This window comes from Chrysochloris asiatica, unplaced genomic scaffold (genome assembly GCF_000296735.1).
Source record: "Chrysochloris asiatica unplaced genomic scaffold, ChrAsi1.0 scaffold00025, whole genome shotgun sequence".
Taxonomy (NCBI): domain Eukaryota; kingdom Metazoa; phylum Chordata; class Mammalia; order Afrosoricida; family Chrysochloridae; genus Chrysochloris; species Chrysochloris asiatica.
Window position 1 is genome coordinate 21,560,510 of NW_006408543.1, and position 17,495 is coordinate 21,578,004.

Consider the following 17,495-nt stretch of genomic DNA (forward strand, 5'->3'; position numbering starts at 1 on the left):
CTCTGTGGCTATGTCACTGACTCTGGGCCCAAGAGTCCCCAGGTCCTTCCGCACTGCTGGCCTCCACCTGGGTTCACAGGAGTCTATTGAACATTGTAGGGCTTAGACAAGCATTAACTTTTGCAACCAGCTGTTGTTAGCTTTTAAGAGACTGAAAGCCAATTTAAAAACAACTGTTTTCCTTTCTGAAATGCTTAAGAAATATTAATTTAGGAATCCAGCTTAGGAAGAAAAACTTGTTACCTTGTGATTTCGAGTGTAAACATGAGCATTCATGTTGCTGTTCTCCAGGTGGGCTGATATTGGTAACATGTCCCACAACAAGTCCTTTTTCGCTTTAGAGCTGACCAATAAGGAGGACACCATCCAGCTTCAAACTGTGAGTAAGCATGAGAGATCCACACAGAGAGGGAGGGGGTGTGTCTGCGTGCGTGCATACATGCGTGCGTGTGTGCCTGTGGGTGTGTTTGGGGAGGTTATTAAAATGCTACTGTTTCATTATTTTGTAAAGTGCTGTAGATTGTCACACATTTTAGAATAGTTTGCAGAGTAGCATGTGGCATAATGTTAGTGCTCAGTAAATGTTGCTGAAAGGGTGAATGAGCCCTCAGAGAACTGCAGCGGTCCTCGTGGGGCACTGGTTTAAGTGCTCTGCCTTGAACCCAAAGATTGGCGGTTTGAGCCCACAAGTTTCTCCATGGGAAAAAGCTGTGGCAGTCTGCTTCCATAAACATTCCCAGCCGTGGAAGTCCTGTGGGGCAGTTCTCGTCTGTCCCAGTGGGTCCCTGTGGGTTGTTATTGATGGGACGGCTGTGGGTTTGGTTTGGGTTGGATAGATACTATATGATCATGAGGACGTTTGAATGACATCCAAGAGACCTGAAGGGTAAGTACGGACTGATCTCTTAGTTTCTCTTGGTAAATTGATAGCTTTGCAGAAATCCTGTTCTGAACAGTGTTGGGCTGCTACTCTCTTGACAAAGACAGTCCCTGAGTCAGCTGCTTTGCTGCAGATTGACTTTATTTGTTAAGGATAAAAATGAATATTTTCGTCATTTTCAAAACATTAACACCCTTTTGAAACTGCGTAATGTAAAGATCCTACCGCTAGAGCACCTTTGCTCTTGGGTCTTGGTCATTGGAAATCCGATGGTAGCATTCCAAGGGTAAGGCAGAGTACTCACCTTCGAAAGTGAAAGGGGCACAGTGTTAATTAAAAGGAACTTTGATGTAACATGTCACCTAATTGTGTCATGTTCTCAGACAAGCTGTACTAAAGGTACCAAGTCGTCTATGTACTTTCATGCCACTTGATGCACTTTTGTTTGGCAGGAAGACATGGAAACCGCAAAATATGTGTGGAGACTCTGTGTTGCCCGACACAAATTTTACCGACTAAACCAGTGCACCCTGTAAGTATACCCTGTTCGCAGACATTATAGAAAATAGTGAACATCAGCATTTCCAGTTGCAACTCCACTGTGTCAACAAGGAAAGCAAATTCTATCAAAAGCACACCACCTTATTTTTATGACACTTTTATCTTAATAGTTTTGTTTTTATTACATGTCAAGGTGACATTTCTTCTTCTCCCCCCCCTCCCCCACAATATTTTAGCTTTATACCAACTTCTAGTAACTGTGTGTGTTTGTCTTTAAGATTTCTTTTGAACAAGTTACCAGTTTTTAAAGGATATTCCTCGTTGACCTCTGTATTCCCCACCGCCCACCCCCGGTTTAAAATTAATGCCCTGGTCAGCGTTCTGAGCAATTAAAGTTCATTAAGTTTTGTCTTGTCATTTGCAGCATGTGTGCCCCTTCTTCCTGAGAACACCCTTCAGTTTCTCCCACATGGGTTTCCACTCTGGGCTGTATCCTTCCTAGCAGTGTACCTGCTGTGATAATCTCCCATCTGAAAACCTTGCTCCTTGCCAGCACATCCCCACTGGCCATGGCCCCCATCTCTACTCTCCTTTGTAGTAAAACTCTTCGAAAGAGCTGTACCTGCTTTCTCTCCCACCTTTCACTCAATTTCCCACATCACAGGTCCCTGCTGTCCAGTCACCAGTGACTTTCATCTTGTCGGCATCTCAGGACTTTGCTGACTCCTCTAGTCAACAGCACGTGCCCACTGACAACTCCTTCCCGAGCTCTGCTCGTCCTGGCTGCCAAGATGCACCCCCTCCGCGCCCCCCTTCAGGCTCTCCTCAGTCAGGACCGCATCTTCTCAGGGGCCTTTGTTGTTTGGGTCTTTTGACCTCTTTTCTATCTACACTCATGTTCGAGGGCACTTCATCTGGTCTCATGGCTTAACGTAGCCTCAAGATACTGCAGGTACATTTCTCTTCATTTCTGGCCCCGCCGTCCCGAGCTCTCCACCATTCTACAGCTGTTGTCTTCTTGGCATCTCCTCTTAGGGAACTAAGAGCCATCTCAGATTTGATATGTGTAACCAACTCTTGACTTTCACCTTGTATTGCTATTCCCAATCCTACTTCTTCCCTACGTTTGCCTAGTTTTACTCAGTTCCTCAGACCTAAATCTAGAAGTCCCATTTAATTCCTGTTTCTCCTCCTACACTGAGTTCTTTAGCCTGTTCTGTCAGCTGTAGCCTCAAGATGTATCTGAAATCTGACTATTATATTCACCCCTTCTGCTAACAACCTACTGTCAGCCAGCATGATCCGTCAGCTGAATCCTGGAGCAGCCTCCTGAGTCAGTGCCGGCCCTGTCTGTAGCTCATTCCCATGAGATAGCCAGCTGATCTTACATGAAAACAAAAATCAGGTCCTAGCAGTCTTCTTAAAACTCTCCTCTGGCCTTCCATCAGACTTGACAGTGAGTGTACAAGGCTGGGCTTGAGCTCGTCCTTGCCTGGTCCCAGTCTTGGTTCTTCTCTCCTCTTTCTTGCTTACTCGATTCCAGCCACAAGAATTTGTTTGTTGTTCCATGAATGTGTCCCCCTTCAAGGGTACTGGGGCTCGATCCTTCCTCTGCATGAAAACTCCTCTCCTGTTTTCCCCTCACTGAAGTTAAGTGTCTGATCTTCCTGACTGTGCCCCTCTACCCACTACTGCCTGCCTCTCTGTACCCCCTTTTATTCTGCATAGACTCATCACCACCTGAAGTGTTGTCTCCATTTGTTGACTTGGTTTTATCTGCATCCCCTGTCTGCATACATGTGAGCTTCCTGGCATTGTGTGAAGACAGACTGTTTTGTTTTTTTTTGAATGGGGGTGTGAGTGAAAGTTTACAGAGTATGTTAATTTTCCATTTAACGGTTTATACACCTTTTGTTTTCGAGTCATTAGCTACAAGTCCCTCATTATCACAGCACTCTTCCCCCTCTCCCTGGGTTTACCATTGCCATTTGTCCTGCTTTCCTCTTCCTTTCTGCCTTCTGAGCTTTGGTTTTGGGTAAATGCTGCCATTTTGGTCTTGTTCATTTTATAGGCCTGCATATCGTTTATTGTTTGGATGAAATGTGATTGGTGGGGTAGGATTCAGCTTCAGCTTTGAAGGGTGTTTAACAGCCATGGCCTCAGGGGTTCCACCAGTCTCTCTCAGTAAGTGTGGGCTTTTTGAGTTGTGTTCTAAGTTTTCTCCTAATCTGTCTAGGACCTTCTGTTGGGTTCCCAATCAGAGCAGTCAGTAGTGTTGGCTGGATACCATCTAGAGCTTCTGGTTTCTGGGTAGTGAAGGCTGTGGTTCCTGTGCTCTCTGTCAGTCCTTTGGACTGTTTCCTAGAGGATTTGATTTTCCTCACTCTTCTGTGCTCCTGACAGGGAGAGACCAGTACTTGCTTCTTAGAGAGTTGCTTGCTAGCTTTTACAACCTCTGTCATAACTCACCAAATTAGGATGTAGAATATCGTCCTTGTGGACTATGCTATGCCAGTTGACCTAGATGTCCTCCAAGACTATAGTCTTAAGTCCCCAAGTCCATTGATTCATCCCCTCACGGTTTTTTTGGTTATGGCTAAGAAGTGTTTGTACCTTTCCTTTTGTATGTTCTATTGCACATATGTATATATTTGAAGCACATACAAATACGTAGATAGAAATGTTATCTGGTAAATTTACCTGACCTGTGGGTGTAGTCCCGTTTGCTTTCCCACATCTGTTCAGCAGGTATGTCTGCCTGTGTATCTGCTTGTAGATTACTGTTTGTTATTACTTGTTGCAGGATTGTGTATTTATCTTTGTTGCCTTTAACCCTTACGTACCACTCAATGTGTTCCTTTGCCTTGGTCACATTGTGCTGACTTCCCCTTTATTGGATATGGTTTGTCCCTTCTCCCAGGTTAATACGTGGTAAGAATGTTTCTTGCTGTGTGTAAACGTTTTCCTGAGTTTTTATAATAATTGTTGCGATTAAATGCTGTCAAGTTGGTTCCGACAATAGGGACCCTGTATAGGGTTTCTGAGGAGCAACTAGTGGGTTTGAATGGCTAACCTTTAGGTTAGCAGTGCAGTGCTTATCCTATAGTGTTGTTGTTGCTAACTGGTGTTGAGTTGGCTTGGACACATAGCGGCTCTCTATAGGGTTTACAAGGAGCAGCTGGTGGGTTTGAACCACTGACCTTGCAGTTCACACTAACCTTGGGGTCTAGTGCATTATCCAACTGTGTGGTCTCATACAATATTTGCCCTTTTGTGATTGACTTATTTTATTTTACTTAGCATAAAATGTTCTTTAGGCTCATCCTTGTTAATGAAGTGTTTGCAGAGTCATCATTATTCTTTAACATTATATAGTATTGCATTTTGTGTTTATACCATAGCTTGTTTTTCCAGGTGTCTGTTGGTAGACATTTACGTTGTTTCCATCTTTTTGATATTGTGAATGTGGCTGCTATGAACTTGGATGTGAACGTATATTTCGTATATCCACAGCTCTAAATTTCTCTAGGATATAGACCTACTAGTGAGATTGCTGGGTCATAGAGTCTTTCCAGTTCTAACTTCATAAAAAAGAGCCATGCCGTTTTCCACAATAATTGCACCATTTTACAGTCCCACTAGCATCGTATGAGGATTGCAATGCACACACCCTTGCCAGCATTTGTTGTTCTGTTTTTTTTTTTTTTTTAAACTTTACTAATAATGCTGATGTAGCACTGTAGGATATGTAGTAGACTGCAAGGTGGGTTTGGACCACGGGGACAGCAATTCAAAATCCCCAGCCACTCGGAAACCCTATACGGAGTCATTATCATTTGGAACCAACTCAACGGCACTTAACAACAGCAACATCCATGCTGGGGTGAGATGGGATCTCGTTGTTGTTTTGATTTGTATCTCTTTAATGGCTAATGATCATGACCATTTCTTTCTGTGTGTGGCGTTCACGTTAATGTTGTTGTGTCTTTGGAAACGTGCCTGTTTCTGCCTTCTGCCCGCTTTTCAGTGGGATTGTTTGTCTTTTTGTTGTTGGTGTTGAAGTGTTGTGTACATTTTAGAGCTGAGTCCTTTGGAGAACAGGCTGTCTTGGTAATGGCTCCATTCCCATAGAGAGCCTAGTGGTGCAGTGGTTAAGGATCTGCCGACTGAAAGGTTAGCAGCTCACTAGCCTCTCCACAGGAGATCTGCTCCCATAAAGAGTCCAGCGCCGGAAATCCTGTGGAGTGTTCTCCTCTGTACCTTGGGATGCTGTGAGTCGGCATTGACTTGGCAGCCTCAGCACCCCACTGCTGCCCTGAGCTGCTTCTGACTCATGACTCCCCAGTAGGCAGAGCAGAACTGCTGCCCCCACCCCCCAGGATTCCAGTGCTGTTAGCCTCTGGGAAGCAGACTTATTTGCCATCCCGTTCCCCTGTAACTGCTAGCGGGTTTAAACTGCCAACCTTTCAGGTAGTGCTTAACTTCTGTGCCACCAGGACCCCCATGTTTAGTCTCATATAGATGAGTATGATCATCTGTTTTAGGGACTTATCTATTATTTATATAAAAGGTGACCCCAGAGGGGAGTTTTGGGTCAAGACTTATGGGATATCTCAGGGCAGTAGTGTTGGAATTCCCTAGTCTCAACCAGTCCAGCAAGTCTGGACTTTGTAAGAATTTGAGATCTGATCCACCTTTCACTACACAGTCTGTCTATTGTGGCCCTGACAATTTTGGTCCAATTTTCAAGATCCAGTTTCAGTGCAGCTGCTTTGGACTTGAGCAAGCAGTTAATTTGCTCAGTCCTCAGAGAGTTTAAGATTTTTTCTACTTTTGTCATAGCAACCATTCTAACCCTGTATGTGCTTACTATGTAGCACAGTGGTTAAAGTGCTCAGTTGGTAACTGAAAGACTGACCATTCAGAACCACCAGCTGCTCCGCAGGAGAAAGATGTGGCAGTGTGTTTCCAGTCAAGAGTCCCTACTTGCCTTCTGAGGCAAGATGGCATGTAGGCAGATCCAAAGAGCAGACCCTTTGCAGCAAGGATGTGGCAGATACAGAGGTGGTCCCGGACCGAAAGTTGGACTGAGTGCTGATTAGGAGAGGAAATTGAACAGGAGCTGCGAGAGCGGCTACTTGTTTCCTCTTCATTTGGATGTTCTGTAAATACACTATTCACTCTTTTTATATTCTAGAGGTTTTTTTGTTGCCAACTGGTATCTTTGGGTCCTTTATTTTCAGTCTTGTAGGTCTGTTTTGCTTTGGATACCTCCCTGCCTGGGTTGAGCTGTTGACTGACCTGGCATCATGTAGCCATCTAGAGTCTTTTCACACTGTTACCAATCGATACAGTGGGCTGGAGGCATAAGGCACTTACTGGAGGTTGGTAGTGAGGTTGTGCGGTCTTCTCTTGTTCCCTGTGCCCTCCCGGGGGCTGGGTGCGTGACCAGCTCCCACCCTTGCCTGTCTACCAACCAGTGGCATCCCTCCTGTGCAACCTTTGCTCTGCCTGGAGTTGGGCGCTGAGTTTACCACTGTGTCTGGAGGCATGTAACTTTCACCTCATCAGATCTTTGCTCCTGTTTGCTTTTGGGAGATAGCAATTGTGCCTGTAAGGCCAACCACATCCGTGCCTCCTGCAGCTCTCCCCACTGGACAAGAGCCACTGTTCCCTCCTGTGTCACTGGATCAGTGATAAGTGGCAGCCAGCATCGGACCAACCCTCCCTGAACGGCAGTCACTAGGGAACTGCCGCCACATTTCCAGTCTCTTGTCACACCCACCACGAGACAGGTGGTGAGTACCTATGAGCACACCAACATTACATTCATCAATTAAATGTAAACACAACCACTCCACCGTGTCTCAGAGACAATAGACAATTTCAGCTTACCAGAAAAACAAGACAGAGTATCTCAAACAAATGACGAAGATACAGAGTCCGAAAATATACCAGCAATGGCATTAGAACTACCTGAAAAGGAATGTAAAAGAATGATATTTAGGTAACTGTGAGAGAATGATTGAGAAAGCTGCAGTTGAAATCAAGGAAAACACAGACAGAACTTTAGAAAGAATTCAAGAAACACTCTAAAGAACAAACTGACAAAAAAATGAAAAATTAGAAAGCATACAAAAAGCGACAAGTAGAAATACAGAAGATTAATAATAACATTTCAGAAATAGATAATACGTTGAGTGGACAAAGAAGTAGAATCGAATCAATGGAAGGCTGAATTAGTGAGTGTGAAACCAAATCTCTCAATACTCGTCTGCTAGAAAAACAACCTGAAAAAAAGAACACAGATATTCGAAGAAAGCCTAAGAACTGTGTGGGACACCATCAAGAAGACTAACGTACAAGTAATTATAATTCTGGAGCAGGAGGAGATGATAGCACACACACACACACACACACCACCACCACCACCACCAACAACAACAACAAACAACAAAAAAGGGAAGATTGCTGAAGAGTTGTTAGAATAAAACTTCCCTAAAATCAGGAAAGATGAGAAGCTATGCATTCAAGAAACTGAACAAACGCCAAAGGAGAATCACCAAGACATATAATTAAAACTTTCCAAAACTAAAGATGTGGGAAGAATCTTGAATGCAACTTGGGAAAAACAAAAAAGTTATGTACAAAGGAAAGCTAATAAAATGAAGTTCTGCTTTCTCAGGAGAAGTCATGCAGACAAGAAGACAATGGAATGACATAAACTCTGAAAGAAAAACATAACCAACGCAGAGTCTTATACCCAGCAAATTGTCCCTGAAATATGGTGGTGAAATTAGGACATTTCCAAATAAACAAAAGAATTTGTAAAAACCAGACCCACCTTACAAAAAACACTAAAGGGGGGAGTTCTTTGGGCAGAAAACAGCAGACAAGAACCTGAGCATAGCATATGTGACAATATCACCCAGAACTTACCGGGCAGGGAGGTATCCAAAGCAAAACAAACCTACAAGACTGACAATAAAGGAACCAGAGATACCAGTTTGCAACAAAAAACCTCTAGAATATAAAAAGAGTGAATAGTGTATTTACAGAACATCCAAATGAAGAAGTAATCAAGTAGATTTCAAGAAAAATAACACTAAAATTACACCAAGCCCAATCCTTACCCTTACTCTTAACCCTAGTCTTAACCCAAATCCTAACACTCCATGAAACCCTAACCCTAGTCTAGCCTAGCCCTAGTGCTAGCCATAGTCTTAAGCCTAATTCCAGACTCAGAAAAAAGAGCAAAAAAAAAAGATTTCCGCCTTGGAAACCCTCTAGGGGCAGCTCTGCTTTATCCTCCCAGCAGGTTCAGGTCTGTGTCCTTGGCCATAACCCTATTGTGCACAACTCTGCGCCGTCCCATAGAGAAACTTGGGGCCATGCAGGGTCTCGTCCTGACACACAGCTAGCTGTTGGGGCAGCAGCATTGGAACCCTATGTTCTTAGCCATCAGGTGGACTGTTCAGGTAGCTCAGATCTTGTCCACATTCTCCGTGAGGCCCAGGCCCCATCCCACTCACCTCTGTGCCCTGGTGTCTGGAGAGGCACCTAGTTCATAAAGGTGTCGTAACTGATGGCCTCCAGAGGGAGACAGAGATGAGAGTTCACCAAGGAGAAAAGAGCCCTTTTGTTCCATGTGCGCTTTCCATTTATTGCTGATTATAAAGTGGAGGGAAAGGGGAACCTTAAAAAGACACATTGTCCTTTAGGACCAGTGATGAAGAGAAAAGGCTGTGAAGTCCTTTCTGTTTTACCAGGTTTCTGAGTGTGAGAGGAATGCTGGTCAGAGCAGTTGGTGCAAAGAGGAAGAGCTGGGTCCATCTTTGGACTTGTGAAGTGGCCTACCATTTATGGACATATCCGACTCTTAGCCTAAGGGTCCGTTTCTCTCTCTCCTCTCTTCTCCCTTCCTCCCCACCGTGTCTTCCACTAGTCACCACAGAGGTTCTGGTGGTGGGATTTTGGTAGACACTGACTGCCTTTGCAGGTATGGGCAGCCTCTCCTGCTGGCTGCCAGGGCTTGGAGGTCTGTTTGTGCCTTTGTGTTTGCAAATGCTCCCCTTGGTGGCTAGGTTCAGTGGTGCTGCTTTAGAGCCAGGATAGGAGCATCCGTGCTCCTGTGGGCTGACGGGTTATCCAGCTAAGTGAAACATTACAGAAGGGCTTCAAAAAGTTTGTGAGAAAATGCAGTGAAAAGATAGTGATTTTTTTCCATGAACTTTTTGAAGCCCTCTCATATTTTTATACAGAAATATATTCAGAGATTCAAGCAATAGACATGCAATCTTTAGAACACAGCCTTTTCATAGATTAAGAGTATTAATAATATTGAGCTATTATTATCTCAGTTCATTCATTTTCTGGAAAATCGTGGAGAATCAATCATCTTGAAAACATTGTAAAATAAAATCCTTTTTCATTAAAAACTGCAAAATCCTCTGTCACTGAGTCAATCCCGACTTGTAATGACCCTACAGGGCAGGTTAACGCATCTGACTGCAACCCTACAGGGCAGGTTAATGCGGGGACTGCGACCCTACAGGACAGATTAATGCACTGGACTGCGACCCTACAGGGCCGAAGGTTAATGCGCTGGACTGCAAAGTTGGTTTGACCAAGTAGGGGCAGGCATCTCCGAACCACACCCGCGGTCTGGATGTGCATCTCTGCTTTACCCTAGTAGAGGCACGGAGAAGAACTTTTGTTCTTCCTTACCCCCTAATCACTAGCAATCGCAAAAACAATGTCACTGAGACTAACATTTTCTAGGCATTTCATTGCATTTTATCAAATAAAAGCTTATCTCTTGTAATTACCTCTGGATTGTAAGAAAGGGAACATAATTAGCTCGCAAAGCAAAATTCAGAAAACTAGCAATATGAGCATCACTGCCAAGGTTAGGAATGACATCACCTTCACTTACAGGACCTTCACTTCACCTCACTTACAGGACCTTATTTATAGGGTGCTAGACAGTGTACCAGACAGTAGTGATACCATGCTATGTCCTTTTCCCTCCACGGAGCTTCTAGGTTAGTTGGGATCAGGGAGGGGTTGGACAATTACTTGGTGGTTAGGAGCCTGGGCTCAGGAATCAGTCAGACCTGTCTGGTCTGACTGCCAGTTCAGTTGCTTATTAGCCATGTAACTAGCAGCAACTCCTTAATCAGTTTGCTCATCTGTACAATCAGCACACCATCCATACCGCCCTCATGGGCTGGCATTCAGACTCAAAGAGATAATCTGTTTTAGAGTCTCACTAGCTGATGATAATTTCTTTTCCTCTGGCTGGCAGCCTCCTTTTCTTTGGTCTCCTCCAGTGCTCTCAGTCCAGGGATTCCTTCTACAAGCTCGTTGGTTGTCTCATTGGGAGCAGCACCCATCAGCAGAGTCGCTGGCCCCTGAAGTCTGCACCTTTTCTCTCATGTACTATGTGTAAGATGGACTATCTCAATGTGAACTATACTTCCAGGAACATTGCCAGGGAGAGAGGAAGTTCGAATTCTGGGATTGATGGTGAGGAGACCTCAGGTCGGTTTGGCAGGTGGTAGATGTACCGCCTGGCATTGTGTTAATAATGCCAAAAGGAGTGGGCAGTGTTTTCCTCCACCCAAGGTGTTCCAGTAAGGGTGCCAGATAGATGTTGTGGGTGAGACTTGTCACCTAGGCTCCTCAGCAAATCCTTGGATTTGGGATTTCACACATTGCAGTTTTATTTTCTGTCCAGGTTAGGCAACTGTGGACACGTTGTTGAAATTTCTGAAGTGAACTACTTTGAAACACAAATTCAGTTCCTCTAGAGAGAAGGTCTGTGATGGACTGAATAGTAACCTTGCCGAACTCCACTCCCTAAGCCTAGTCCTGCTGTTCACGATGCCAAATGCAGTGCCTTCAAATTCTGGGCACTGATTGTAAGTACTATAAAATATTAACGTGCAGTTAAGGAGTAGTTAGAACAACAAAAGCCCAGACATACCGTGGAGGCTTGTTTGCTGAAGGAAAATGCAAGACCTCACAGTGCTTTTGCAAAGGACACAGGTATTTCTGTAGTCTAAAAGTACTGGTACTGGACTGCTAACCGCATGATGAAGATCGATGCCCTCAATATAGATTGCACCTCAATGTGAAGATTTTAAAGAAAAGAAATATCCTTTTAACTGGAACGAAAAATAACATATAGAGAAAAGATTGAAGTTGTCAAGGACTTCATTTTGCTTGGATTCACAATCAATACTCATGGAAGCAACGGTCAAGAAATCAAATCACATACTGCATTAGGTAAATTTGCTGTACAAGACCTCTTTAAAGTGTTGAAGAGCAAAGATGTCAGTTTGAGGACTAAGGTGCACCTGACTCACGCCATGGTATTTTCAATAACCTCATATGGATGCTAAAGCTGGACGGTGAGTAAGGAAGACCGTAGAAGAATTGATGCATTTGAGTTCTGGTGTTGGAGGAGAATATTGAAAGTATCATGGACTGCCAGAAGAACAAACAGATCTGTGTTGGAAGAAGTACAGCCTTAGAAACAAGTGTAGTGAGACTTCATCTTATATTTTGGACATGCTGTCAGGAGAGACCAGTCCTTGGAGGAAGAACACATGCTTGGTAATGTGGAGGGTTTTCACAGAAGGGGAAGACCCCATGAGATGGATTGACATGATGGTAGCAATAATGGGCTCAAACATAACAATTGTGAGAATGGCGCAGACGAGGGCGAGGATGGTGGTCCGTTCTATTGTGCAGAGGGTCGCTATGAGTTGTAAGTAACTTACTTATAAAGCACTCAACAACAGACAGCAACATACAGATTATCTCCTTTTCCAGTCTTTGTGAGAATACTGTCCTGTAGTTTGTTTTGCCTTTTATTAGAAACTCTGCCATACATTTTTTCCTCTTAAAGCATTGTTGTTGTTGTGTGCCACTGAGGAGGTGCCAGCTCATGGCAACCCTTAAAGGACAGAGTGGAACTGCCCCAGGGGTTTCCAAGGATGGACTCTTCATGGAAGATTACACCCTGCTGCTACCATCTTTCTGCTGCTGTATTCAACCAATGGCTGGTGAATTCTAACTCAGCTTATGGTTACCAGCTGAGTCCTTAACACACTGCTACTGATTATATTTTTAAATGATCCCCCCCGCCCCCCCCCAAAATATATATAAATAAATGCTGTGTGTTTACTCATGCACTTAGCTCTCCCAGGTGTCTCCACTCCTTTGTGTATTCTGTTATTCCTTTGTATAGATCCAGATATCCGGTATCGTGTCTCTCTCGAATGCTTTTCTGTATTAAAGTGTAAAACTAGATACTGGTAAAAGAGCTGAAGAGAAAATGTCAAAGGGCAGCTCAAGAAGACAAAGTCAAGTATTACAGGGAAATGTGCAAAGACCTGGAGTTAGGAAACCAAAAGGGAAGAACATGCTCAGCCTTTCTCAAGCTGAGGGAACGGAAGGAAAAAATTCAAACCTCAACTTGAAATTTTAAAGGATTCTGTGGGCAAAATAAAAAACGTAGTCCTGGTGTGATGCTGTGTGTTAATGAACAGATTGCAAAGCTGTTTGAACTGCAAGGTTGGCGGTTCAAGCTCACCAGCCGCTCCTTGGAAACCCTATACAGAGTTGCTATATGTCTGAGCCAACTTGATGGTACTTAAAAACAACAATGGGCAAAATATTGAATGATGCAGAAAGCATCAAAAGAAGATGGAAAGAATGCAGAGAGTCACTGTACCAAAAAGAGATAGTCAATGTTTCACCTTTTCAAGATCAAAGCCAATGGTACTGAAAGAGGAAGTCCAAGGTGCGCTGAAGGCATTGGCAAAGAACAAGGCTTTGGGAATTGATGAAATACAAATTGGAATCTTTCAACATATACTGATGAAATACTAGAGGCACGGGCTCATCTATGCCAAGACATATGACAGCTACCTGGCCAACTGATTGCAAGAGGCCCATAGTTGTGTCCATTCCAAAGAGAGGTGACCCAACAGAACACTGAAACCATCAGATTATGTCATTAACATCACACGCAATTAAACTTTTTCTTTTTTTTTAAAACCAATAGCTGTTCAATTTATTAGAATAGTTGACTCAAGCATCAACAATGGTGACTTCAACCTCTACTCCAGGCTCAGTACTGATGTAAGTGATCTGTTTAACAATCTTAGAAAGACTGTGCAAGTCAATGAGTCGCTTGTGGATTCTCATCTGGAAGTGTTCCCAGGTCTTAGACCCTTCACCAAAAGGAGTCTTCCTTGTTGTGATTCTCAGAGTCTTGGTGGGCATCATAACTGGGCCTTTCACTCTCAGGTTCTTGTCTTTTGCATCTCTAATCAAGTCAGCACACACTTTCTCCAGCGATTTCACGTTGTGGCTGGTCAGAGTAATTCTAATCCGGTGAATGGCCACCTCAGGTTCCACAGGCATCTTTCCAGTGTTCTTAAAAGCCATGGTGGGGTCACGGCTTCCTGACCGACTTGTTCCTCGGCAAGAACGAACAGCGATGAGTCAGGAGCAGCCGAACGAGGCAACCTGCAGTGGTGAGCGTGTCTTCCGCAAAAAGAAAAAGTGCAAGTAAACTTTTGCTAAAGGCAAGTAAAACAAATTTGCAGTGGTACATTGATTGACAGGGAACTACCAGAGGTTCAAGCGAGATTCAGAAGAGGAAATGGCATATGAGGGATACCATTGTTGATGTTACGTGGATCTTGGCTGAAAGTCGAGAATACCAGAAAGATGCCTGGATTTTATTGACTATGCAGAGGCTTTTGACTTGGGTCATGACAAGCCATGGATAAGCTGTGAAGAATGGGTATTACAGAGCACTTAACTGTGCTCACGAGGAAAACCAGCATCAGAGCAGCAGCTGTCACTGTGAGTTCTTGAGCTCTTAGCATGCGCACCACCACTCGAGTGTCAGTTTGTGGGACTGTGGGAGCTTGCGTGTTGCGTGACACTAGAAGCTGGACCACCAGTCTTTTAAATACCAACAGGGTCACTCAGTCATGGTGGATAGGTTTCAGTGGAGCTTCCAAGCTAAGACATAACATGGAAGAAAGGTCAGGCGGACTACTTCTGAGTGTTTAGCCACTGGAGAACTTATCAACAGCAGTGGAACATGTCAGAAAATGTACTGAAAGATGAGCCCGTCAGGTTGGAAGTAGCAGCCACCTGAAAGTCGAACTGACCATGATGATGCAAATGGACTAAAGCTTTCAGGACCTTCGTGGGGCACAACTCAAAATGAGGAGAAGCAGCTACACACCTCTATTAATAATTGGAATGTGCAATGTACCAAGTATGAACTTAGGAAAATTGGAAGTTGTCAAAAATACAATGCAATGCATAAAGATCACTATCCTCCACGTTAGTGAGCAGAAATGGACTGGTATTGACCATTTTGAGTCTGACAATCATATGGTTTACTATTCTAGGAATGACAAATTTGAGAGGAATGGCATGGCATTGATGTTCAAAAGGAACATTCCAAGATCTGTCTTGATGTAGAATGCTGTCCGTGATCGGATAATATCCAAGGAAGACCAATCAATGCCAGCATTATTCAAATTCCCGTACCAACCACTAAAACCAGTGATGATGAAATTAAAGAATTCTACCAACGTCTTTGGTCTATTGATAAAACATGCAACCAAGATGTTTGATCAGTTTGATAATTACTGGTGATATTTGTTAAAATTTGGTAATTAATGGTGATTGGAATGCCAAGGTTGGAAACAAAAGTGGAAGGGGTTCATAGTTGGATAGTATCTGGCCTTGGTGATAGAAATTATGCTAGAGATTGCATGATAGAATTTTGCAAGACCAATGACTTATCCATGGCAAATAGCTGTTTTTTATTAATTTATTTTTGAACCTTTTATTGTCAATTGAGTGAAGGTTTACAATGCCGATCATCAGTTTTTACATTCAACAAATCATGTACTTAGCGTCATTCTTTACAGTGACAGCAGTCCCCCCGCCCCACCATGTACCAATGGTTAACAGTATTTACCTCTATTCACGTTAACTCTTGCACTCCTCCTTCTGCCTCCTGCTACCCTCATCTTTCCTCTGCCTGCCTCCCTCTTGTTGTATATTGATTGCCTGCCTTATTACCCATGTTAATACGTAACATGGTTAATATGTAACATCAACCCTCTAGCCCGTGAATAATTTCCCCCCAACCCTCCTCCTGTAACCATCATAGATTGCTTCTTTTATCAAGAAAATCTTTTTCTTAACTTTTTACAATATTGGTCTAATACAATACTTGTCCTTTTGTGATTGACTAATTTCACCCAGCATGATGTTCTCTAGGTTCACCCATGTTGTGAGGTGTTTCACAGATTCCTTGTTGCTCCTCAGTATTGCGTATGCTTCCATTGTGTATATGCACCAATGTCTGTTTAACCATTCTTCTGCTGATCAACATTTAGGTTATCTCCATCTTTTTGATGTATCTCTAGTAGACAGCATATTGAAGGATCTTGTTTCTTCTCCATTCTGCTTTCTCTGGATCTTGACTGGTACCTTTAATCCATTTTCATTCAGTATAATTTTCTATAGGTTTGAATTGATTACTATCATTTTTTTTTATGCGTGGTGTTGCTGGTTTCTTTATTCCACATCATTTTCTGCGCTGAGTTCATTTTGTTTGTGGGGTTTCTTTGCATTTTCACTTCTGTTGAGTTGCTGTTGTTAAGTGCTATTGAGTCGGTTCCAACTCATAGCGACCCTGTATACAGTTTCCAACGAGTGACTGGTGAGCTTGAACCATTGACCTTGTGGTTCAAGCTGCCCTTGCAGTCCAGTGCATTAACCCACAGTGCCACATCAGGACTCTCTGTTGAGTTGATGTTTACAAAATCTTTCAATTTCCTCCTATATCTATTTTGATGTGCAGGTGTATTAATTTTCTTGAGGTTACCCTGTGATGTATTACATTTTCTCCCATTTAAAACAGTTGGTTTTATATTGAAATCTATTTGACGTTCTTGCGGTTTGGAAGTTCTGTATCTAAGCTCTTCCCTCCCTTTTCTTTGTAGTTGATGTCATTGTAAGTTGATATTTCTTGTTCCCCTTTTTTCAGTCTTGTAGGCTTCTTTTACTTTAAATACTTCTATTCTTGGATTGGGTTCTGGGTGGTGCTGTCATGTATGGTTATTTCAGGTTGATGTCTGCTGTTGTTGGTTCTCAGACCAAAGAAACCCTTTAGCATTTTTTGTAAAGTCAGGCTGGTTTTACAAATTCCTTTTATTTCGGTTTATCAAGAAATGTCCTAATTTCACCATCATATTTGAGGGACAGCTATGCTGGCTGGGTATATATGATTCTTATTTGACAATTTTTTTCTTTTAGAGTTTTGTATATGTCATCCCATCGCCATCTTGCCTACATGATTTCTGCTGAGAAATTGGACCTTAGTCTTACTGGTTCTCTTTTGTAGGTAACTTTTCACACACACACACACACACACACACACATATGCCGAGTTGTTCTCAGGATTGTTTCCCTGTCTTTGATTTTGGAAAGTTTGGTTATGTCTTGGTTATTTGCATCAGGGAGTCTGTTCTGTTTGGGGTTCATTTAGCTGCTTGTATTCTTCTCATCTTTCTGATGTTAGGGAAGTTTTCTTCCATTAACTCTTCAGGAATTTTCTCTGCTTTTTATTGTCTCTTTCTGTTCTGGAACTCCGATCACCCATTAGTTGTTCCTCTTCATGGTGTCCTATCTAACTCTTAGGCTTTCTTAAGATTTTTTTTCATTATTTTTTCTGATTGTTCTTCTAGCATACTAGTATTGAGAGATTTCCCTTCAAGCTCATTAATTTGGACTTCAGTTGCTGCATGTTTGTTCCTATGCCCTTCTGATGTAGTGTTCATTTCTGAAAACTTAGTATTAATCTTGTGGATTTCTAATTGTAGGTTTTGTATTATTTCAGAATTTGACTTTGTCTTTTTGTTCTTGTAGAGTTTTCTTAACTTCTTCTAAAGTTTTTTTCTGTGTTCTCATTGATTTATTCCATTTTTCTGTCAGTACTCTGAAAGTACTTAAATATCATACTTTTGAAATTTTTTTCAGTTAGTTTCATTACTTTTTCTTC

At 42.8% G+C, this 17,495-nt stretch overlaps 2 protein-coding genes across 2 annotated transcripts in view; one reads left to right on the plus strand and one right to left on the minus strand.

Moving 5' to 3' along the window:
• Positions 1 to 17,495, plus strand: part of PTPN21 (protein tyrosine phosphatase, non-receptor type 21) — a 116,192-nt gene that overhangs the window by 63,770 nt on the left and 34,927 nt on the right. The window contains exons 8-9 of the mRNA XM_006839588.1: positions 292 to 379; positions 1,333 to 1,412. Of these exons, the coding sequence (XP_006839651.1) occupies positions 292 to 379; positions 1,333 to 1,412 (168 nt within the window). The remainder of the gene's footprint in view (positions 1 to 291; positions 380 to 1,332; positions 1,413 to 17,495) is intronic.
• LOC102815040 (40S ribosomal protein S20-like) lies at positions 13,484 to 13,843 on the minus strand. The gene has a single exon (XM_006839587.1). The coding sequence runs from the start codon at positions 13,841 to 13,843 to the stop codon at positions 13,484 to 13,486; it is 360 nt and encodes a 119-aa protein (XP_006839650.1).